A 24,750-nucleotide genomic window follows, 5' to 3' on the forward strand; every position below is an offset into this window, starting at 1 on the left:
ATTGAGCAGTTACAACTATTTTCTATGTAAAGATCTAGTGTAGTAATGGCGCCCTGAGCAGAGCACGTGTTAGTGCACATACGTGTGCATGTTAGTGCATGTGAGTCCCTCCTGTTAAACCGCTGGTCCTCTTCACCTCTATGAACACACCGGCTGCACCAACAGGTGAGATGACACAGTGCAGTACACAGCGTTCAGGTGAAAGTGACCTTTCAGAATTTCCTCCACTGAAGAAGAACCACGTTTTTGTCTGAAAAGGCTCCAACAAAGAAAGAGATGAGACCAGAGCCCAGGAGGACTGGACTGGCTCAGATCCCGGTTGGCAGGTGGACGTCAAAACATCTCTAAAGATTTTTAAATTTTAAGTTTTTTTCATCAGAGTCTTTACCAGCTTCATCAGAGTCTTTAATGGCTCCATCAGTGTCATCATGCAGCCTGTCCCAGTGGATCAGACCAAGGCTGAATCTCTCTCCCAGTCCGACTGTGGATCCAGTCCTGGTCCGTCTGTCCTGAGGTGGAGAACCTACGAGCTGCTGAAGTCCAGCTGGACTCAGACCTGGTTTTCTTCTCCTCAGTGACTTGATGCTACATGATGTTCATGTCTGTTTTCATTAGTGACGGCTACAGTAGCATGCTAACATTAGCTGACTTCCTGTTACCCATATTATGAATGTGTTCGGCAAATGTTGCTACTGCTAGCTGGCTAACTGTAAGCATCGCTGTGGAGCATGTCACAGCGTGATTAGCGTGGGCTAAAGGTTGTGGTTAGATTGTTTTTTGTTGGTGAAGGGAGGGGGAGGGAGGGTTGTGGCCAGGGTTAGTGTTTGTTCTGGTCTGAGATGCTGGTGCTCCAGTTGACATCTAGTGGCAGTGATGGTCGTCTACAGAACCTTTAAGCTTTTGTATAAAATTTGGATTTATTGGATTCAATTCTGTTTAAAGTGGCAATCTGGAAGATTTCATTTCCTGGTTGAGTAGGTTTAATACTACAAGTCTCTTGGGGCAGCAGAACCAACTATTGTTGTTTTAATGAAGAAGTTAGTTAATAACTGACTTTTCCATCATCCTGTGAGCAGCTGTGATTTGACTTGATGCTGTACACAGCATGAGTCTGTTTTTGAAGTGCTAAGTTCACTGCATTTCACTGCATTTCCTGCAACTACTTCATAATAAAAGTCAATTCATGATTCACCAGTTAAATGCTTTTAATGTGACACTGCAGCAGCAGAGACCACAGACGCCCAGTTCATAAAACCAAATATATAAAGTTAAAGATATAAAGGTTGCAGTAGTTTCATCAGTGGATCATAGGCTCATTTATTTCTATGAAAATCTTTGAGACTGCCACTTTGAGTGACGCTCAGCCAGACCGCTGCAGGCAATCTGAGCCAGTTCTGACCCTTTGTGATCAGAAACTGCCAATATAACATTTGAAAGTCACCATCAGAGCTGTGGAAATCCATTATTATTGTGTTCGAAGCTCTAGAGCTGCAGAGCAGAGCGTCTGGTTCCACCTGTGTTTGGTCAGATTAATGTCACAGGCTGAGTCACCAACAGTGTGAACATTTTGTTGGAGGAAATGAGCTGTTATGTCTGCGTGACCCGGTGGAGGTGGAGGGTGTAGACAGCACGAGGCTGCGGGACGTAGATCAGCCCGGGGTGTTTCTTCCTCAGGACGGTGTCGTTCCACAGACAGGCCACCCAGACCGCCACCAGGAACAGAGCTGCCAAGAAACTGTGACACCAGAGAACTTTAACAAACACATGTTCACATCTGGAGAACGTATCTGACTTCACAGATGTTTTTATATGTTACATAATCATATTCCTGTTTACTTGTTCAGCTCTGTTAAAATATGTTTGGTACCAGTACATATTCTTTAATTTCTCAGTTTGTGCTGCTTCTGTTTTCTGGTGTAGGGTATCGTAGGGTAAACTGGGGTAAGAAGCATCAGTGATTTTGATTTTGAACAGTTTAGCCTTGGTAATTATAGATTTCTGAGAAAACACGCATACATCACTGAACACAATGACATGATAGCTAACTAATTGTAAGAAATGTATTATTATCAGTTTAAAAGGCTAAATAGCTGAGTTTACGATAATAACAATATAGCTAGCAACATTTTGCTGTAGCATTAGCTTGCTAGCTCTAATTATTTGCTAGTGTAGGCTAAGCATCTGTGCTAAAGTTATATCATTTTAATTATTCACTTGCTTTTGTATGTAACAGGGCTTTCACAAATCTCGCTTTGTCCATTAAGTTGAAATTAACTGGCAATAATCAGTTCTACAAGCAATGTGCTTGAGGGGGGGGGCATTTTACCCTGGTTTAATCTACACATTCAATCTCATCAGAATTCACCATATTAGTGAAAACATTCTTGTAGCTGAATATATTGAAGTGAGTGGTTAATGTTATTCTATAAGCTGCTAATGTGTGATGCTACCACTGTATATATTTCAAATAATTCAAGATTCATGTGTACCTGTAGAGCATGAAGAGGCCGTTACCGTCGGGAACCATGCCCCGCCTCCTCTGGTGCATCACTGTGGCAGTCATCGCAAAGAAGGTGAAGATGAAGAGGATGAAGGTCTGTCCCTCAGTGATCAGGTACCTGTCAGGAGCAAAGGGAGCATTAGCGGCCCCGCTCTCTGAGCAGAGGGCCACAGGGTCAGTCCCCACTGTGATTTCAGACCAGAATATCAACAACAAATCGGTCCAAGTTAAAGCTCCACCCAGTCTAAAGGTAGATGTCCATGTGTTTGTGATTATAAAGCAGGTCTAGGTTCTATATTAATACTGTGAAAGTATCAAAGCCTCAGTCCACAGAGAAATGCACACAGCCTGTATTCAGAACCTGATTTTGATTTAACATACTTCAAAACCACCGTGTGAGGAATTTGAAAATGTTCTGTGTTCAAATTAGATTGTGAAAGAAAAAAAAAGTATATACTTTACATAAACTTATATACTTAAATGTAGTGGCTGTAAAAAAAAATGTGAGAATGAATCAGCAGAGTTGATCTTCAAGTTGAACATGTATTTGGAAACTGCAGTGACTGAGTCTCGGTTTGTATTTAAGGAGCGAAGATGCTCAAAACTCCTGACTTTAATCTTTAAGTGCTGTCCTCAGTGAATAATGTAATTAGTCAGCAACACCTGAGAACCACCTTATCAATTATTACTGGAGGCACACACACACACACATACACACACACACACACACACACACACTCCTCAGGTGTTGCAGGTGTTGCAGGTGTATTGTTCATCTCATCAGACACTAGTCACAGTTTCAGTGTAACAACAGTCAGAGGTCAGAGCAAACAAAAATGTTCATACATGTGATAAAGTTCATCTTCCTAACTTAGCAGCTCAAGTTTAAATTAACCCTCCTAATGTGTTAGAAGTAATTTCTAGTGTCAAAAGTAAACCTGTATATATTTGCATCATATGCTGCTTACTGGGAACATATTGTCTAAATGGAAAGTGACCTTTGAATGAGACCAGCCAATCATCTACTGTTACCTCGGGTCCTGTAGCAAGCGATTTGTCCCAAACATCTCTGATGGGTGCAGGTGTGTCCCTCTCAGAACGAGCCAGTCTGGTCTCACGATTGTCAATTTGAATAACTCTCAAATGTATGAAAGTTTTGAAGGGACGTAGTTGCACAGAAAGCAGCCCGGCCTGTTTCAGCATCCTGTACACTAGACATGGCCTCACTGTTGGATTTGTATCAACATGGACACAACAAGCTCCCACTGGCTGCTCCCGACAGTGGTCTCACTTATATGTTCGTCACATCGATAATGACCTTTTCTATCAGCTGTGATATAAAAAGGGCAAATGCAGACAGCTTGTCTTGTCTCGTCTTGTCATGTGAGACTGCACATCCACTGAGACCTGGGGTCATTTTGACTGTTCTCAACACCTCGTCTGCAAAAGCGTGTGTGTGTGTGTGTGTGTGTGTGTGTGTGTGTGTGTGTGTGTGTTTGTCCAGGTGTGATGTGAGATGTGACAAATAAAGCATGAGAAATCCCAGCCTATGTACTGCTATTCTGTGTCTGTATGTGTGTGTATCTGTGTTTTTTGTGTGTGTTATTATTATTAAACAATAGTTAGTTATTATTGCACAATAGTTGTAGTATTTTAACCGTAGGATTATTGTTGTGTTATAATTGTCCCTCTTCATGATGGTTTGACAACATTTATTATTCTCTATATATAACCCATAATTACCACTGGGTAAATCTGACCAGTAATGATGACACAGATGTAACTTTTTTTTAACAGGGATTAAAAATCATAACACCTTTACTACAGTCATAATTAGTTTTAAAAGACTATGAAACATCAAGATAAGGACTAGTTAACCCATATGTTTTTGCAGGGCTGAGCACGACTCGTACCAGATTCCCCACAGTGCACAGCAAACTGTGTGTTTGACCTGACACCAGAATAAAACACCTGAATGTTCTCAGAGCCTGTATATTGCTGAAATTGGAACTTTACATCAGAGAGCTGTGGTGAGGCAGAGGTGAACAATAAAATGACTGAATAATTTTTTCTTATTGTGTGTGTATGTATGGGATGGATGTGCAAAGAGAGCTGGTGCTCACAGTTGCTCTTCGAGCATAAATAAAGTTGTATTAAATTGAACTGGTTTGAGTTAGAGGGCATGGAGGTCTCCAGTGTGTATTACTTACAGATGACCTTTGACATACAGCATGTGCCACCCTCATCTCTCCTGTCTGAGCCTTTCAAAATCTTTATTGCAGAAAAATCAAAGAGCAACATTTTTCTTGGGAGGACATTTGCTGAAAACACTGGGAACAACACCTTCAGTGTATTTCCACTGCATAGTACAAAATCGACTTGCTTTTTGACCAAGGTTCTTCTATTTGCAGATAGCAACCCCTGAAAGTGGTGTCAGAGTTCGAATTACAGGGGAGAATGGGGGGGTCTGACCCCCTGATTAAGACCTGGACCCACCACCCCCCCACCAAAGAGGTAAAAACATCTGTTCAGGAGGCTGAAACATTTATATCCTTAATAGCTGGAATTGTAAATAACATATTTCCCATACTAATGCACTAATTCACCATAAATACTGTACCTTAGTACAATTTTGAGGTACTTGTGTTGCTTACTTGAGTATTTCCATTATATGCTACTTTATTATTCCACCCCACTACATTTCAGTGGGGCATATTGCACTTTCTACAGCTTTAGTTAAACAAGCAAGACACTGTAAGGACTGTACCTCTTCAGTTCAATTAAGCACTGGCATCATTACTATGGCAACAGCACACAAAGTTATTGTGACATTATCTTCAATGCGACACACACAACTTTCACTTGATGGGAAAAGATGCATAGATCTGAGTCAAGCTGGTACCAAGCAGTGGAAAAGGGTTATCACAGACAGGTGATGTAGACGCCACATAGATTTTTTGATTATTTCTTTTCATGGCTCTGGATAAGGAGCATTCTCGTCAGTATTTATATCATTATATCATCATATCAAGTCCTTGCTTGCTTTGCAGTTTTTCTGCTGGGGTCTCAGCCGGGAGCTGGTCGACCCCTGAGCTCTTGAGGATTGTGTTAACACTGATGAAGAAGGAACTGAATCTGCTTCTGCTGTTAGCCTCCCTGGACGTCAGTCTGGAAGAGAGCATCTCAGAATGTTCCTGTGCTGAGGTGGAGTAAGGAATCCAGGGCGAGCTGCCACGTTCCCTCCTCTCACAGTTTACACAAACTAAATGTAGATTTATGCACCTGCAGCTCGCTAATGGATTTAATCTCCAGCAAACACAGGCCTCCCTCAGACACTCCATCTGTTCCTGACTTCGTGAGTGTTTGTTTTCTTCACGATACATAAAGTTTTATATCACAGTGGAGTCAGTGATCTGCACCTCTGTCAGTACCTCGCTCAAAGATGCTTCAACAGCACAGAGCAGCTGCTAACAGAAACAGATCTGTTCCTACAGGGGCTGAACCTCTGACCCCTCAGCTACAGGACAGGGCCTCTGATTATAGTTGCAGTAGGTAGTGGGTAGTAAAGCAGTCTGACCAGTAGTAGGCGGCGTTTGGAACGAGTAACATCCATGCTGCTAGCGGCATCCTCTCCTCCTGTCTCCTGGGGCAGAAACAACCACTGAAGAAGAGCAAGAGGATGAGGAAGAGAGGAATGTACCTGGAGGAGAAAGGCAGAAGAGAAAGAATAGTCACCGCTGATATAGGAAGGACAAACGTTAACGTTACTGCATGTTAGGCCCAAAGACTGTTCCAACTCAAATCCTCACTGAGCCAAGCACAGTCCATCATCGAGGACCCACTGGGGCCGATTTTATCCACTGTGCAGTGACAGCAGAGGGCAGCACCAGACAGTTCAGGGCAAGAAATTAACCATTTAAATTCCAAATATTTGGTCACTTTATTAGAGTAATTTTCTTTAACATGTTTGGAGATGTGAGGGCCCACTGTCCTGCTGAGGTGATTTTCCACCAGGTCGACTTTTCTCAGTGAGCCCACTGGTAGTTTACTGGTGGCACAGACTCCGCCGCAACCTGAGCAACCATACAGGTCATTTTTTTTCAACCCACTGATACGACCCATAGCAGTGTCACCAGAAATAGTGCGACTTTGGTTGTCATGCCAACACGCGGACTGTATGGACACCTACCTTTGTCACCATGGTTACTATAATAACAGTCATGTCTTGGTTAGGTTTAGGAAAAGATGGTGATTTGGGTTAAAATAAGTTCTTCCTCAACATTAGACGATCTTTGTTGTCATGGTTACAATAACAACAACAAATGGTCATGGATAATAGAAACAACATAAACTGCAACTGTCACATGGGAATCGAACACCGCTCTCCTGGGTCACATTCATCCATCCACCCCAACCTCCTCCTGACGTGGACTTTGTCGCTCTATAAACTACGTCACCGCACTTTTCCATTTGCTCCTGTCATCATCACTACGACCACTAGATGTCGCCTAGCAACAAAACCTAACTATGGGTCATGGTAGCCTGCTGACAGACGACCTGTGGGCTCGTTCTTACCAATATGTGAGTGCAGTGTTTTCAGTGGTGGAAAGTAACTAAGTACATTTACTCAATGACCATACATTTTTGAGGTACCTGTAAGTACACCTGTCTGAGAATGTGGTGGAGTAAAAAGTGATGGATGTGACTCCTCTGAGCCATAGAGCTCCGTTAAAACATATCACTGATGTGAGTCACACCGTCACACTGACTGACATGTTCCTTCATCAGAATGAACACACACTGTTGTTTATTTTTGACTCCGTCCCACACACACAAACACTCACTACAGCACCAAATGTGAATTAATCTGCCGCTGAAAATGGTTCCCACACAGTCACAGTTTCCTCCTGTGGGTTTGGTGAAAACTACAGTGGACAGCTGTTTTAGGAAATTACTTTTTTTTATATATATACATATATTTGTGAGGTGTTTCTAAAGTTCTTCAGTAGGTTTCAGTCGGTCTGGTTTTGTTTGTGTGTCTGACATAGCATCACCTACAACTTTAGAGAAGTGACTGGAAACAATCAGATTACATGGATTATTATTTTACAGGTGATTCATGGTGGTGTTGGTGTGACTGTACTGAACATTATCACGTTACAATAAAGCTTCTTACCACATCAGATGACCAAGAGTGTCGTCATAGTAAAACAGAAGCTCGAAGGCATCGATCTGCAAAATAAAATAACCGTCAGGACTTCTGTAACTTTGTGATGTCACAACAAAGCAGTCATCACTCTCAGCCATGCTTATTGTAACCATGACAACCAACCTGCTGCCATAGGGACACTGTTAGAGACACTCCTAAAGGTCGTAACTGAGGGTTAACAAAAAGGCCCTCAGGTTGGAGTGGGAGATGTTGGGCTCGGGCTGGGTTACAGACTTTTCCCTTTGCTCCTGTCATAATCACTACGGCCACTAGATGTCACCTGACTACAAAACGTAACTGTGGATAACTGTCATGAAAACCTGCTGCACAGACGACCTTTGGGCTCATTTGGTTAAACTAACTTACCAACTAAAGTGGAATATTTCAGAAGATTAAGAGAAAAAGTCGGTGAAAACGCTGATGTTCCAGTGACACAGAGGAGAAGCAGATCTGTCAGATCCAGTACCTACCAGGGGGGAGGGTTTGAGGTTCTTCATGACAGGATTCTCTCTGACAGACAGGTGCAGCTGGTAGCCAATCAGCAGGAGCCGACGGGTAATGGAGTCAGCCACCAGGTGGAAGCTGGTTGCCATGACGACAGCAATGATGCAGAGGTGGACAACCGGGAGGGGTGGCGTCCTGGGGCTGTGTTCGAGCATCTGCAGCAGAAGAACAGACTTTTGACTGCGATCTGGAGAAAAGGTCTGTGTGAATTTCTTCAGCGCGACGTGTTGTGTCACCTTGAGCAGAAAGAGTGGAGTGGAGAGGTTGTACAGGATGTGCAGATATTCTGCAGCACCAGGACGGTTCAGAGGAAACCAGTCTGCTGGGATGATGAGCTGCAAAAAGATTTGGATGAAGGATTTAATATTTTAATATTTTACTCCACACTCAAAGTTCAGGTCACACAGAGTAAAATGAACTAGTTCTTGTACATTTCTTTCCATTTTATAATTAAATGAGCTGCTCTGAGATGTTCACTGTCAGTAGAACCTCCTCCCACCATCTATCCACAGCCTCCAGTCGTCATATTACTGTGTGGCTACTACTACTACAGAGCCCCAGACAGAGATTACTTTTAAAAGCCAAGAAAAAGTAATGTGAATATATGTTTTACCACTTAACGTGTCATGAAGCAGGACGAATGAGAACAGATCAGTCTATAAATGTAAAGATGTATGTTAATGTTTATTATGCAGAAAGAAAAAAAATCATATTCAGGCAACATGAGCCAGGATAAATACAATTTATATTTCATCTACAGTATCCCTTCATAAACGTCAGTCTTTCAAATGAAAAACTGAGAAATTACTTTTTGTGTATAGCCTACTGCTGCAGGGATAACACAGACTCTAATCGAATGTTAAAAAGATGCAGGAGCTAATTTCCTGAATAAATTATCCCCCATAAAGGACATTTAATCTGTAAAACACTAAGACTAAGACTAAGCAGCAGTTATTGTCCAGTTACCATGACAACTGGCCGGCCCACATCCAGGATCCAGTTCTGGATGGTGAAGCCAAGCCAGAGATCCAGGTGGAACCGCTTCTTCGGCAGAACCACCTCCATCTCTGCAGAACCAAGCGAGCGGCTGCAGAACACAGATACATGTTGCAGAACACAGACAGTCAGTGACTCTGACTTTGATAATGTTGATTTGAACCTTCAGTTACAGCATCTCCTCATTAACAACAGCTGTAATAAAGAACTCCACAGTCTGATCACTTAAGGTTTGAATTTAAATTACATTTTCACACTTATAATCATCCATACAATCCATCCAGTCTAAAGGTAGATGTCCATGTGTTTGTGATTATACAGCAGGTCTAGGTTCTATATTAATACTGTGAAAGTATCAAAGCCTCAGTCCACAGAGAAATGCACACAGCCTGTATTCAGAAACTGAGCCTTAAAACCAGCCGTCAGGACTTCTGCAACTTTGTGATATCACAACAAACTGCTCAGCACTCCCTGCAACCCCCGCCCACCTGGAGCCACAATCCAACCTTGCAGGATTTGGTTTCTCTGTGTGTTTAATTGAAATATTATATATTAATATTATATTATTGAATATATTCTTATTGGATCATTCAAAAAACAGTCAGCCAATCAGAGGAGAAGCTCAGATCCTCTCTTCTGATTGGCTGACTGACCTGTTGTTACTAGAGCTCCAGAGAGAAGCCTGAGAGAGGAGATGTAAAACTACACTGAGATGGTTTTTGTTCTTAAAACCACAGATATATCTTCTGGTGGAGATCAACACTTCAGATAAAACACAGAAGAAGAGAAAATGTGGGACCTTTAACTAAGAAGTAAACTAGCTCTGTGGGGCTGTACTTGAGCTGAATGCTAACATCAGCATGATAACATGCTGTCAGTCACAAAGCTAATATGCTGATGTTTAGCAGCTAGCTATAATGTTTACCATGTTCACTGTCCATGTTAGCATGCTAACATTAGCTAGTTAGCAGTAAACGCAGCGTACAGCTGAGGCTGATGGGAACGTCATTAGTTCTGGAGGTATCTGATGATAAACCAAAGTACTGCACAGATTAAAATGACGCTAGAGGTAAACTCAGAGGGTCACATCCCTGCTGTTAGTCTGACTACAAATATGAAAGTTTTGGCCCAAAATATCTTTGGGTTCTGGGCCTGAGTGTTTGGTGCAGAATTATTTTACTATCTGGTGGAATTTGCATTTGAATCTACAGGCTGACAGAGGACCTGCACAAAGAAGAGAGTGCTGAACAGTCCTGAGGCTGATGAAAAATCCTCCTCTGGCTCTAATCTCATCTGTTCATCTGTCACACATCCTGCAGGGGACAGGCTAATGTCCTGCAGCTTTCATTTTAATTCAGCAGTCATTAATCAGTAATGTAATCAGGTTAGTCCCACTCACACCCACAATCTCATTTCCAGGCTGGAATACAGCAGCAGCATTCACTTCACCGCTGGAAACCAACAGTTCACATTTAGTTCATGTTAAAACAAAAAGTAAAAGCAAAGTAAAGTTTGTTGTATTTGTTAAATTTCATATTCAGGTGTCCAGTTCAGCCTCTAGACTGACTTTGGGTAATATTTATTTATCTATATATTTATCTATGTATTTGGGAAAAGATCATCTCAAATTTTAGACTGAAATTGTAATTTTAATCCCTTACGATTCTTTGCCAACAGACTGTAGAGTTTCCACTGGTTACAGGTCCCATAAAAAACAGATAGTTCAACTTTAAACTTTACAGAGCAGTGGGATTAATTAGATTTGACTGTAATAGTTTGTTAAGGATGGAACTAATTATGATAAAGTTAATTGTACAAACCTGCACGTGAAAGTTGTTGCATGCAGAGCTGAGCTCGGTCTCTTCCGTGTGGTCTGCTGCATCTCTTTTCGAGCTGAACCGTGTGTGATACTGAAATACCTTCTATTCTGCTAAACACCACACAGTGTACTGGCCTGCCAGTCTCTGTGAGAGCCAGTTAGATGGACAGGAAAGAAAACCCTGATGTCGTCACCTCCAAAACTCCTCATTTACGTTGATTAGCTTTTCTTCTCATAACATGTTCTCGACTTTTCCTTCCATCCTCGCTGAAGCTGAACTTGTCCCCTCACACTCGTCCTTGGACTGAAACGAATCCTTGTAAAAAGAGAATCATTTGGAGCCTCTGTGCTGGAGTTAAACTGCAGGTTTATGTGACAGCAGATAAGCCCGTAATCTGCATAAACCTCCGCCCTGTGTTTTATTAGACAGCATTAATCTGTTTTCAGATGAACACAGAAGCTTATGCTCCAACTGAGGTTCACTGTAGAGACTAGGAATACCTGTGAAACATGTTTTCATTTTCCTGAGAGAAAACCAGGACAGAGGAGGGAGAGAGAAAACATTCTCTGCATCATCTGACTGATCACAGCTCAGATCTCTAATATCCAACACAGTTCATAATCAAGGTTTGCCCTTGCCCAGTTTGCCCAGTTGTGTCATGAAGCTTTGTCCATCACGAAGGACAGAACTGACTGATGAGCTGTCTCCCAGTTTTATTCTGCAGTATATGCAGGAACAGGGAGAAAGACGGGAAGAGGATTTCCCATAATGTTGATCTGCTGCCTTAGGTTGCTAATGTTGAAAGCTTAACTGGTTTCAATAAGATTAAAAAAGAAATTCAGATTTAAGAAGCAGGTTTAATATCTGATTCAGTTTCCATGAATTTCTCTTGACTCGACCCTGGAGATGATGGAGAATTATGGAGGCAGGTCAGAAAATGCCTGTGTGGCATGTTTTGAGTTTTGCATGACACATTTCCTGTTTGTCGTTTCAGTCGGAGGACTTGTTGAGCAGAGAAGAAGAAAACCTCTCATGGCACCACACATGATGAGAGCTCCTGATCCTGCAGCATCCTGTGACTGTGTGAAGCCGCAGATGTTCCAGCTTGAATTCAGAGGAATATTTCTGTGATGTCCTGCGTCTGACAGGCAGACCTGAAGAGGAAGATGTCTTTTATGTCAGTTCACACCATGTGCAATACAGTCTCTGTAACTTGGCAACAGCCCCTGAGAGACACACACATACACACACACACTGGCAGGCAGTCACAGCTGAAAGCACACAGAAAGATTGGGATGTGTACGCCTCGACTTTCTCATCCCTGCCCACTTATTCCCATTCAGGGTCTACTTTCATGCTTTGTTTGCCGCTGCCGAAGAGTTTTATCCAGGTTTCTCAAAAAAAAAAACTGCAGTTTCACTTTGATTTATTATATTTTTCTCTCTGTGTAATTCAAGTGAACACTCCAGAACAGATGGCACAACATGTTTCTATTTTCCTGCTCGCTTCTGTCGGCTATTTTGAGACAGGTGGCATCCTTACAGAGGCTTTTTGTCTGTGGAGCTGCTCGGTGTGCAACAAATAGGAAAAAGATGCCTTTCTCAATACAGAGGAGGCCAAGTTCAGGCTTGTGTACTTGGGAGTTCGAGCTTGGAAAGTTCAACAAAGGAGTCCAAACTCTGAAAGACGAGAGGACACTGTAGCCTATAATCAATTTGCAATTGGGGAGAAGCACTTCTGCTGGTGATTTCACCTCAGCACACCTGTACCTTAATGTCCCTTCACAGAATACTTGATATAAAAGGTCCACCAACAGGCTTCTCTGGCATAAGAACAAGACTAAAGCCAGGTTCTGACTAGAGGTGTCACGATATACAGATATTTGAGTCTAATTCATTTGCCAGAAAAGAGACAAAACCCACAATAAACTAGAATAACTGCCTCGTGGTTGGATCCCTCCACCACTCAGACTAGCTTCAGATTACATCCAAATTTGTTTTATCCCAAACAAGAGTTAAAATAAAATGAAATTAAATAAATTTAAATGTTGTGTCTTATAAACTAGTTGCCAGGACATACTTTGCGTCCTCTTTCTTTCTCTCTGTCATCATCTCTTTATTTTCAAAGCGTGAGTGTAAATTTAGAGGGTTTTTTATGTTGTACAAGATGGTGGCTCTATGTTGTTACGCTTTTTGAGACCATTTTGTTTGTTTTATGACAAACATTTTGTGTATTTTGTCCATTTTCACCTTTCATTGCCCTTTGTCTTCGAAATTTTTCATCATTACTTCACCCTTTTTATGATGAATATGCTTTTTGGGGTGGCAACAGACAAGACAGCAATCCAGAAACAAACAGGTCCTTTATCTAGTTGTGACAAAGACAATGGAGAAGAATATAGAGAATATTTGGTTTTTACACATATTACCTTTTGAATTATTTTTTTTATTTTATTTTATTTTTTTATAAATTGAAGCAAAACATAAAATAAGTAATGTATTATGTCTGTCTAAAATCACTTTCTCAACAAAAAGTTAAAACGTTTTAAACGTCATCTGACTAGTTTGTTACTTTACTACTTTAATTTGTGTTAAACAACAATCTTCTTTTTGTCTATATTACTGTTAAAATATATGTTTCGAATTATTAAACTTTATTTTTTCTGTTTATTATCATTTACTTGTATCCCTCTATGCATTTTGTGAACGATTAAACGCTGAAATAAAGTTTGAAAAAAACAGGAGGGCTGAACGTGGAACATTTATCAAGTGGCGAACGTTCCAGTCGGGGGTATTTTATAGTTGAACGATAACTTCCGGTAAATGACTAGCTAGCAGAAGGTGAAAGTGCTTAAGTTTGTTGTTGAATCTTCCGCCTTGTTTTGAGTTTTCAGACAGACTTCGCACCAGGGGATGATTCATTAGACCGAGGAACAAGGCGTCAGTCTAATTGTATTAAGGCTGGAGCTGGAAAGTGTTGGTTTAAATGAACATGTCGCTAATGTTAGCAGACCAGCTAACCGGCTAGGACGCCCAGCTGACGCCTGCTACTCAGCGTCCGGAGACAGAAGCACAGGACCCGGGCGCTCGGTGTCGGGGATTTAACCTGTGAAACTTCGCCGTAACGTTTCTCTTGTGGCTGTATGGGAGAATATTGTCGTTTCATGTGAGCCCTGGGCCGGTTTCGACAGTTTAATGGGAGGCGGCTTGCTTTGGTGGAGTGGACATTGCGGGCGTCAGCTGAGAGGAAAGCGGAGGTCCTGGCTCCCTGTCGGGCTCAGATGGAGTCTCTGGCCGGGTATGTGTACAAGGCAGCCAGCGAGGGCCGAGTCCTGACCCTGGCCGCGCTGCTGCTCAACCACTCCGAGGCGGAGACCCTGTACCTGCTGAGCTATGTGACCCAGCTCGCCGGACAGAGGTCCACCCCTTTAATCATCGCAGCCCGGAACGGACACGACAAAGTGGTCCGGCTGCTCCTGGACCACTACAGAGTGGACACCGAACAGACCGGCACGGTTCGTTTTGATGGGTAAGAGTTAAAGATTAAGTTCAAGTTCACTTAATAAAAAAACAAAAACAAAACTTATTTCCTTCCTCTACCCACGCAGATCACTTTGATTTTATTGTCCGGGTTTCAAGATACCTGAGATTTCTGGCTCTGCCCCCAATACGAGTATGGAAACGAATATTATCATATAACCAGTCCAAACTTCCCAAGTGTGAGGAGTCACTGTTTTTCCATACCACATATGACAGCAGATGAAATATCTTTGGGCAGTTGATTGGACAATTTAAACTTAAATTAAAAAGCCACCACGTTGCTCTGTAAAGCTTTGCTGGCCATTTTTCACAACTATAATCGATTAATTAAGAAAATAATCAGCAGATTAAGCAGCATTGAAAATAACTGTTAGTTCCAGTCCTTATCACCAGAGTGAATCACAAAAGAAGAAGTAAATAGTCAACTTTCTAGAAACAGTGTCTCTGTTATTCTGGAACAGCCAACCCTCTGTCACCAGTTTTTAGTGGAACTACTTTCTACTGAAGAAACAGTCTCTTTGGAACCTGCTGACAATCATGATAAGACATGGACACACACATGTATCTTATTAAAAGACTTGTTCAGATGTTAAACATCTGTTAACTTTAAAAATGTAACCATCAGGTTATTTTCTTAAATTCATTTAATTTTGATGTAAAACACGGCAGACAGCAGAAAATCGTCACATTTGAGAAGCTGGAGCCGCCGAACATTTGTCAAAAAATGACAAATAAATAAACAATCAATCAATTCTCAAAATGCTTTAATGAAACATAATATATAAAAAGTTTTTACAGTAAGTTTCTTCTGTGCTGTTCCAAAACAAATAAAACCAGAACTGACCATATGTCTGCATATCACTGCGGTTAAGTAAGATGGGTTTTTTTCATATTTTGATAATAACTGACTCTTTAAGGCTGAAACTGGATGAAGATGAGACCATTATAGTTTATATATATGTTAGTATATGTAGACAGCAGGTCTTTGAACAGGGCTGGGTGTCTGTGTATCTGTAGCACAGACTATAGAAAACCGTTCAGTAGCAATACATCACAGTGAATGTTTGGGGAGTTTTGTCGGCCACTTGACTTATTCTTTGAACTGATAGTTCCTGATTATGTAACATAAGTAAAGTTCTCTCTGAGTTGCTGCTGTGTCAGTATCAGCACCAGCATTGATGGATATTTAAATGAGACCCAGTCTAACGACTTCGAGCTTGGTCTCATTTGAATTAGACTTGGGAAGGACAGTGAATCAGACTCCTCCTGCTAAAGAGACATGTCTGTGTGTTTATGTTTGTCTTTAAGTTGTTCACATGAAAATGTGTCAGACATCTGGACAATTCAAAAGTGTGTTGAGATGGTTCAGGTTCTGAGCAGCCGACCTCAACCTGGAGAACCAATATCATAAAAAAATATTAAATTGTAGTTTGAATACATTTGTTTTCAGTGTGTCCTGACCTGCTGTCTCTGTTTCGCAGCTACGTCATAGACGGGGCCACAGCTCTGTGGTGTGCAGCCGGAGCGGGCCATTTCGAGGTGGTGCGCCTGCTGGTGGGTCACAATGCCAACGTTAACCACACCACCATCACCAACTCCACCCCGCTGCGAGCCGCATGCTTCGATGGGCGCCTGGACATCGTACGGTATCTGGTGGAACACAATGCAGACATTAGCATCACTAACAAGTACAACAACACCTGCCTGATGATCGCCGCCTATAAGGGACACACGGACGTAGTCAAATTCCTGCTGGAGCAGGGGGCCAATCCCAACGCTAAGGCCCACTGTGGGGCCACCGCCCTGCACTTTGCATCTGAGGCGGGACATCTGGAAATTGTAAAAGAGCTGGTGCGCTGCCAGGCGGCCATGGTGGTGAACGGACATGGCATGACGCCGCTGAAGGTCGCCGCAGAGAGCTGTAAGGCAGATGTAGTGGAGCTGCTGCTTGCGCACGCCGACTGCGACCCCAGCAGCCGCATCGAGGCCCTGGAGCTGCTGGGAGCCTCGTTCGCCAATGACCGCGAGAACTACGACATCCAGAAGACGTACCACTACCTGCACACGGCCATGATGGAGCGCTACCGTGACCCTGAAAACATCATCACCAAAGAGCTGCTGCCACCCATCGAGGCCTACGGGGGGCGTAGCGAGTGCCGGACACCACAAGACCTGGAGGCCATCCGGGTGGACCGGGACGCTCTGCACATGGAGGGGCTGATGATCCGGGAGCGTATCCTTGGCTCTGACAATATTGACGTGTCACACCCCATCATCTACCGTGGCGCCGTCTACGCTGATAACATGGAGTTTGAACAGTGCATCAAACTGTGGCTTCACGCGCTTCGCCTGCGGCAGAAAGGAAACCGGAACACACACAAGGACCTGCTGCGCTTCGCCCAGGTCTTCTCCCAGATGGTCCACCTGAAGGAGCCGGTGACGGCCCCCGCCGTGGAGCAGGTGCTGAGCTGCAGCGTGCTGGAGATTCAGCGCAGCATGGCTCGAGTGGAGGCGGCGGCCGAGTCTGAGCTGCCGCAGACCATGGACAATTACGAGTCAAATGTTTTTACCTTTCTGTACCTGGCCTGCATCTCCACCAAAACCATCTGCAGCGACGAGGAGCGTGCCCGCATCAACAAGCACATCTACAACCTGATCCAGCTGGACCCGCGGTCCCGGGAAGGCTCCTCTCTGCTCCACCTGGCCATCAGCTCCACCACGCCGGTCGACGACTTCCACACCAATGACGTCTGCAGCTTCCCCAACGCCCAGGTCACCAAGCTGCTGCTGGACTGCGGCGCACAGGTCAACGCCATCGACCACGAGGGCAACACCCCGCTGCACGTCATTGTCCAGTACAACCGGCCAATCAGCGACTTCCTCACGCTGCACGCCATCATCATCAACCTGGTGGAGGCCGGCGCCCACACGGACATGACCAACAAGCAGAAGAAGACGCCGCTGGACAAGAGCACCACAGGCGTGTCGGAGATCCTGCTGAAGACGCAGATGAAGATGAGTCTCAAGTGCCTGGCAGCGCGTGCCGTCCGGCAGCACCAGATCACGTACCGCAACCAGATCCCCAAAACGCTGGAGGAGTTTGTGGAGTTCCACTGAGACGGAGCTGAGAGCCGAGGCTGGACATGAACCGAGGACAGACTCCGGTCTTTTTAAAGAGTTTCTTATAATTTTCTAACAAATCCAAACGGTGCTGAGGATGATGGTTCAGTGCAAAACACTTTTCAGCATTTTTGTAAAAATAAAAAAAAAAAGTGGGTTGCTTTTTTTTTTCTATTTTAAGTATTAATTGCTAAGTACCAGCAGCCACAGTTGGCAGTCTGTCTGTCTCTACCGCTCTGAAGGTCCTGCGCAGACCTGCAGCAGGTTTGAGGACAGCAGACACATCACCGCGCTGCTTCTTGTTTTGCCTTATCTCGGTGCCAGGGAGCCGTCACCTTACCGTGACTCTGCAGTCTGAGTGAGTGAGCGAGTGTGAAGGAGACAGAGTGAATGAGCGTCTGTAGAGAAGCCCACAGACAAACAACCTCACCTGCTTTCCACGGTTTCATCCCTCACATCATCTGTCACACACATGATTTATTGTTAATGTGAGAATTAGTTTTCACTGGGTTTGTTTTTACTGTAACAACAGTGGCTCTGACTGCTGGACAGAACTTATGCTAACAATCAGGTTTTTAATTTTATTTTAAACTGTGGTTATTTTAAACCGTTTGCTGGTAACAGTTGTTTTTTCTCTTGGCTTGTTTCAGTGTGCAGACACCCCTGTATCAGCTCCTTAGTTCCACTCAAGGGAAATGTTAATGCTACATCATGAAGTGACATTTTATAGTATTGGTTCCATCATCACAGGTTTGATTGAAGACAACAGTGACTTATTCTTTTCAAACTGTTTAATTTGAATCGTTTGTAAAGGCTGGAAAAGGTCAAATTATCTGGAATTTCACAAGAAAATCATGAGCAAATATTGAGAAAAAAAACTATTTTGTGTAGAATTTTTTTTTTTCATATCGTGTTAATCATCTCACCGCCTCAGATTTCTGTTTTTAACAGTAAAGAAATATACTGCTGTGCATTTAAAACCTCAAGAATGAATTCATTGTGTCTTTATGTTTTAAGGGAATTTTCTTGTTTTAGACCGAACAGATGATTCAGAAACGTGTTGAATTTTCAGAATTTTTTGAAAAGTTGACATGTTGGAGTTATGTGGTTTTCACAGGACAGTGATGGTTTTCCCAGAGGCAGAACTAGACTGGCTGCATTCAAGTGTCCACATACTTTTGGCCATATAGTCATAGGAACCAGATTTTCCCAGAACATGGTACCAAGATTTGGTCGTCTGCTGGGTGCTCGTACATTAGCTTTTATTTTCAAATGTGAGAGAGGGAAGTCCCCATTTATCATCATTATTATTATTATTATTATTTTTATTATTTTTATTATTATGTTTTAAATAAACGGTGAAGTCGGAGACATCGAGGGCGATGTCACATGGTTTACAGGGCTGCTGCAGCTTTAGCTTTGTTCAGTATATCTGAAACACGAAGAGGTTTTAAGAGACCAGGACCAGGATCAGTTCGGGTCCTGGTCTCTGCCAAAGGTCTCAGGCCTGTGTGTCAGCATGTCTGACTCCTGAGATTCATAATGTGTCGTAATCACTGCAAAATCTCATCACCCAGTCGACTGCAGAAGGAGAAAATAAGGCTTGTGTTATTTCCTTTGTCTGTCGATTAATTTCTGAATTATTGTTTGATCTGTGAAATATCGGAGAGGTTTGGACATCCTGAAGCCGGAGGTGGTGTCTTCACATCTCATGGTGTCTGATCAACAGTCCAGAACCCAGGAACTACAGACCCCCCATCACTTGAGATGAAGGAAAACATCAAGTCCTCACAACTGAGCAGCTTCATGACATTTGTTTGAAAAATTACTCCTGTAAAATAATTAGATTATTACAATAGTTGATGAATTTTCTGTCAAATGTTGGAGCTCGTCTCTGATCACATTGGTAGAGAGCGAGACCGTGAAGGTTTCAGTGGTGAGGGGCAGGGGCGGGGGCTTCTGTTCTGGTGAAGTTTTGTAGGTGATGTTCAGACATGGCAGCTATCATTGCTAATGCTAATGTTAAAATCTCAGCGCAGGGTGGAGTTGTGATACTTGGCTCCATTTTGGATCCGGTTCCTACTCAAAAATACTTGATACGTTAAAATATTATTTCTCTGCCCTCGTTAGTTTTTATTAAAGAAATTAACTGATGTTGAAGACCTGCAGCTGATGTTAGCAGGTCATCACTATTTGTTAATGAATGCTAATAGTTTAAAGTGTCCAGTGAAGCTTTAGTCTGTTGGTTGGAGTCTGCCAAAGATCATTTGTGAGTGAAGACACATCACTCTGTCGCATCTGTCAGTGAACCATGTTTTTGTAGTCCAGCAAAGCAGAGAAATGATCAGCTGATCGAGTCCCAGTTCAGCTATTTAAGAAGATCACAGCTCATCAAACCAAAGTTAAAGTTCTGGATCAGGAGTTTCAGGAACCAGTGTTTCCCATCTCCACTAAAACCTGCAGGATCTTCTGGTTTCTGGTCCAACAAGCTGATCACAGGTCTAAGCTAAATCTGGACCTGGAACCATTTAGAACTTTCCTTATTTGGATTTGAGACTGGATTCAGATTCGATTAAACACGACTCTCTGCCCAAATCTAAACTTGAGGAAAAACCACCACCACATGTCCGTCAGGTCGTTCAAACACATGATATCGTTCATGCCATGATATTGACGTTTCTGTTTTTAACTGTCGGGTGTTGCTCCTTGAAGTTTGTGAGAGAATCTGTTCAGGGTGTGTGGAGACAGAAAGAGGAAGCTTGGTGCTGTTTTGTGGAAAAACCTCGTTAACTCCCGACAGTTGGTGTTTGAGTCTGAGGCATTAGAAGCTCCTCTGAGGCCTGATTAATCTGTACCAGCTGGGGTCGTTAGGAAGCCCATTAAAAACCCACTGAGCCGAACATGAAACACGCTGCAGCCGAGCTCCAAGTGAAACTGTGCTGTTGCTTCTTCTCTTGTTAAAACAGAGGAACTTGTTCTTAGTGGAGCTTCTGGTCGGAATCAAGGTCAAACGTGTTTCTCACAGTGTGGAGATAACGAGGTGGGCAGCTACAGCGTGGAAATGCTTCTTCATTAGCTCTCCACCAGAAAGGTGGGATCAGCTGATTCAGAGACCTGAAGCTTTTTAAATTTGTCTTTGAGACCCGAGTCAGAAGTGCAGGTTGTTTTTAAAGGTGTAGACTCCACATGTTTCCCACTGCCGCTACAACCATGGATCATTTGTTGATTGGTGACTTTCTGGTGGACAGGTAGATGTTCAGACTGATTCCACTGTTAGCTTAGCATGTTAGCTTGTAGCTTCACGTTGGCCGTACAGACATGAGAGAGGGATCAGCCTGAACATATGAACATCACGTCGTTGCTAGAAAACAAGTAAATAAGTTATTTATAGAAGAGCAGGCGTCACAAAGAGCTTCACAACAAAACATTATGTAAAAAAAGTCGAACTTGACACATGGAACTGATGATGGTTTTAATTATCCATTTATCTGTAGATCAGTCTTTCAAACTCTTTTAAATAATTGAATAATCATTTATTTTGTGAAGTGTTTACTGACTTCCTGTCTGATGTCCTCATGTTGTCTGAGATTACGTTTTTAATCCGATGAGGGGAAAAAAGCAGCCAATCCTCTCATTTTTGAAAGTGGAACAGGTGAATGTTTGGCATCGATCATCTAATGGATCAGTCTACCAACTGTCTGAACACTTATCCTCTGGTTCCACTTTCCTCATTGTGAGGATCTTTCTGTCGTAAACTGATTCTCTTTTCTGATTTGAGGTTTGGAGAACTTGTGACTTTCACACACTGAAACATGAGTTGAGCAATGAAACAGTGAAAGAATCATTGTCAGTGGTGGTGTTTGTTGATGATGCTGCAGATCTGGAGCGTGGTCTCCATCACACAGTGAGACAAGCTCATTTTTCATGCAGTAGTAACTTTTTCTCTTTTTTTGTGTTGGTCCCCAGTGAGAAAACACGTCCATATTTATTTCTTGTCTGGCTTTGTGAAGCTCCTTTGTTCCGCAGCTTAAAAAATGACAGTGCCTCAAACAGATGAATCAGGAGCTGTAGGGACCTTAAATGACAGTTGACTCTAGAAAAGCCTATTTAAGATGTGCGTCATAGATACAGAGCAAGTTCTGATTCTACATCTCACCTCGGTTTTCTTTACAAGCCACTGTTGTGATTATCTAACAATCAGGTGTTGGAAGAGTTCAGTTCAATAGCTTGCTGGACGCTGCAAAGGAAAAGGACGTCTGTGTTTGTCTGTTATTGAATTCAGTGATTTTCTGAAGAAAAGCATCCTGTGAATTAAAGTCCCGAATGTTTGTAGCGTCTGTCATCCATAATCAATAACTGTATCTGTGCAGCTCCAGCAGAGCTCAGTGTTGTTATTAACCAAGTGACCGTTAGTTACAGCTGGTCCTGGCGGGGGGGGCTTTAAAGCCTGGACGTTAGAGGGTTTGAGGTGGTGATGATGTGCCATTCAGAGTGCTAATTTTATTTTTAACTCATAGTTTTATTTAACACTGCAGGAGTGTTTGTGAGCTGATGGGGAACTGGGAGGTTTCACTCCAACCAGTTTTCTGTGGCTGAAATGAAGCCAAAGATTCTCCATGTGTAGAGAAACTATAAAAGATGCCAGCTGTCATGTACTTCCTGCAGAATGAATGCTGTCAAATTAAAAGTTTGCCTATGTCTGCATCACTGGTGTCTCCTGTGGTTCATTCACTCTCCAGCGCTGATTATTACAGACGTCAGGCAAGTCAGCAGGTTGTGTGGAAGCTCAACCCTGACAGAAAACATGAAGTTTGGGAAAAAAAAAAAAATCTAAATGCGATAAAAACTAAAAATAAGACTAAAAAGTTACAATTTTGAATTACTAAATCAAAATGACAGAGACAAAAACCACTTTCACTTTAAAGAGATTTCATCTCTAATTTGTCGTCACTGTCTCTCCACCCAAACACAAAACCCACAGCTGAGCGACGAGGTCAGACCTCGTCTGAGACGTTTAAAATCACCTGAGCAAAAACAAAAAAAGAAACTGATGCAGACATAAACGAGGCGGAGAGACTGAAAAGAAGTTCAATCAATAAAATAAATGACAACATTTAATCACTAAATGACAGAAAACCCACTGTATGAATATGAAGCACGACATAACACATAACTTTGACATTTCTTCACTTTATTCTATGTTAACACAAATACTGAACATGTGAAACGAGTACATTCACAGACAGAGCGGCAGTCTAACCATACTGCAGAAACCACAGCGTCATATCAAACAATAATGCCACTATCCTTATTAACCTTATTAATCATACACATGTATATTTACAAAAGGTTCAAGTTTGACTTTATACAACAAAAGTGCATCAGCTATAAATTTGGAAATAATATACAATATGTGTTCATAAGATGCACTTACACTCAGAAGGAAAAAAAAGGAAAAAATAAAACCAGCCATCTTAGGTAGTTTTGTGTTGTCTGTTTTTATCTGATTCATATGGACTGATGCTGATCAATGAAACTGTGTCAGGGTTTTAAAGGTCATGCAGGGCGCCGCTGTCGTAAGGCCCCTTCACACTGAGCGAGTTTGGGCTGAGACGAGTTGTCAGAGAAACATGGTGAAATCTTTGGTCGTCAGTCAGAAGCAGTGGTTCCAGGTCTCCGACTCTGAGACTCGAACAGGCAAAACCCCCACAACGTGACCGCTGCTATGACCCACGGCTATAACAACCATCAGTAGCAAAACCACCATCCATCTATTTTCTGCTGCTTATCCGGGATCAGGTCGCGGTGGCAGCAGAGTAAACATGGTATTCCAGACGTCCCTCTCTCCATCATCACGTTCCTGCTCCTCCTCCAGGATCCCAAGGCGTTCCCAGGCCAGATGGGACTGTAATCCCTCCAGCGAGGTCTGGGTCCACCCCGGATCCTCTCCTTGTTTAACATGCATGGAGAACCTACAAATGGAGGCGTCCTAACCAGATGCCTGAACCATCTCAACCAGCCCCTTTTGACGTGACGGAGCAGCTGTGATTTCAAATCCCTGTTAAAAATAATCACATTCTCTCAAACCTTCGTTCATTTTCTGAAGGGACATGAGACTACAGTGGCCCTGATGGACGAAACACAAATAATAACGAAAACACAAATATTAAAGAAATGTCCAACAGAAGTCACGTGTGTTGTTGTATTTGTAGCTTCTTTGGAGTAGGAGCAAACTGTGTTTTGTCCTTCAGGGCCACTGTACTCTCCTGTTAAAAGAATTTACAGAGAATAAACAGATAAATCCAGCTGGTGTGTCACTGAGGGCAGATCACACGTCTGAAATGAGCCTTGACGTGACTTGTTCTTCCAGATGCTGAATGACTCTGGAGGGTGGGGCCGCTGAGGGTGAGCAGTTTGCTTGTTGCCAGACTGAGCTGAAGCTGATTGGCTGATTAGCTGGTTCATAAATAGGTTAGCAAACATGGGCTGTGGACGTCTTTTTTTCTGCGACTTGGCTAATATGTTAATGGGCGTGGCCGATCGGCTGATCAGTGGATGGCTGTAACTGGCTGAGCGATTAGCAGGGGGCGGGGCATCAGGGTCCCTGAGTGACAGGTGGAGGCTCTTGATGCATTCAGGTGATCCTCGTCTCTGTGTAGGCACCTGTAACAGGTTCAACTGAGTCACGAGGATCAACGGAACGCAGCATCAGTGTGGCCCACACATTATAGCTCCTCTGCTGCCTTCCCATTGGCTACAGGCTGCTCCTCCTCTTCCTGTCTCCTCCGTCTGTTGAAGAAGCCGAGCTGAGAACAGAATCAAAATTAAGCCAAAGGTTATTCATTTTTTTTATTTTAGGTTTTGATATTCATAAGATATATTTGTGGTTTTAGGAACTAAAAGCATCTCCAACACTAAGAGAAACTTAAGAAGCATTGCTGGGGGGCAGTGCCTGCTTTGTTGTGACATCACAAAGTTCCAGAAGTCCTGACGGCTGGTTTTAAGGCTCAGTTTCTGAATACAGGCTGTGTGCATTTCTCTGTGGACTGAGGCTTTGATACT

General features: G+C 42.9%; 3 protein-coding genes across 3 annotated transcripts in view; 1 reads left to right on the forward strand and 2 right to left on the reverse strand.

Annotated features, from left to right (window-relative positions):
• Positions 1-1,587: 1,587 nt before the first annotated feature.
• Positions 1,588-9,278, reverse strand: cln6b (CLN6 transmembrane ER protein b). The gene is made up of 6 exons (XM_071488358.1): positions 9,180-9,278; positions 8,180-8,548; positions 7,677-7,732; positions 6,078-6,200; positions 2,490-2,618; positions 1,588-1,735 (listed from the first exon to the last, which is right to left on the reverse strand). Exons 1-6 carry the CDS (start codon positions 9,276-9,278, stop codon positions 1,588-1,590), a joined length of 924 nt encoding a protein of 307 aa, XP_071344459.1.
• Positions 9,279-13,818: 4,540 nt separating this feature from the next.
• On the forward strand, positions 13,819-22,392 carry fem1b (fem-1 homolog b). Its single transcript, XM_071460872.1, has 2 exons — positions 13,819-14,557; positions 16,050-22,392. The coding sequence occupies exons 1-2, from the start codon at positions 14,310-14,312 to the stop codon at positions 17,683-17,685; spliced, it is 1,884 nt and encodes a 627-aa protein (XP_071316973.1). The 5' UTR covers positions 13,819-14,309; the 3' UTR covers positions 17,686-22,392.
• Positions 22,393-22,724: 332 nt separating this feature from the next.
• itga11b (integrin, alpha 11b) overlaps positions 22,725-24,750 on the reverse strand; it is a 33,872-nt gene continuing 31,846 nt past the window's right edge. The window contains exon 30 of the mRNA XM_071460906.1: positions 22,725-24,494. Coding sequence (XP_071317007.1) covers positions 24,414-24,494 — 81 coding nt within the window. The 3' untranslated portion in view covers positions 22,725-24,413. The remainder of the gene's footprint in view (positions 24,495-24,750) is intronic.

This window comes from Trachinotus anak, unplaced genomic scaffold (genome assembly GCF_046630095.1).
Source record: "Trachinotus anak isolate AG129_WGS33_773 ecotype Australia unplaced genomic scaffold, CSIRO_AGI_Tana_v1 ptg000002l, whole genome shotgun sequence".
In the NCBI taxonomy this organism is placed as follows: Eukaryota; Metazoa; Chordata; class Actinopteri; order Carangiformes; family Carangidae; genus Trachinotus; species Trachinotus anak.

Coding starts and splice junctions, on each gene's coding strand:
- cln6b (XM_071488358.1), bottom strand. CDS start 9,278: ATGGAGGTGGTTCTGCCGAAGAAGCGGTTCCACCTGGATCTCTGGCTT. Junction 7,733..8,179: donor ACCTCAAACCCTCCCCCCTG/GTAGGTACTGGA, acceptor TTTATTTTGCAG/ATCGATGCCTTCGAGCTTCT. Junction 1,736..2,489: donor GGCCTCTTCATGCTCTACAG/GTACACATGAAT, acceptor CTGGTGTCACAG/TTTCTTGGCAGCTCTGTTCC.
- fem1b (XM_071460872.1), top strand. CDS start 14,310: ATGGAGTCTCTGGCCGGGTATGTGTACAAGGCAGCCAGCGAGGGCCGA. Junction 14,558..16,049: donor GGCACGGTTCGTTTTGATGG/GTAAGAGTTAAA, acceptor TCTGTTTCGCAG/CTACGTCATAGACGGGGCCA.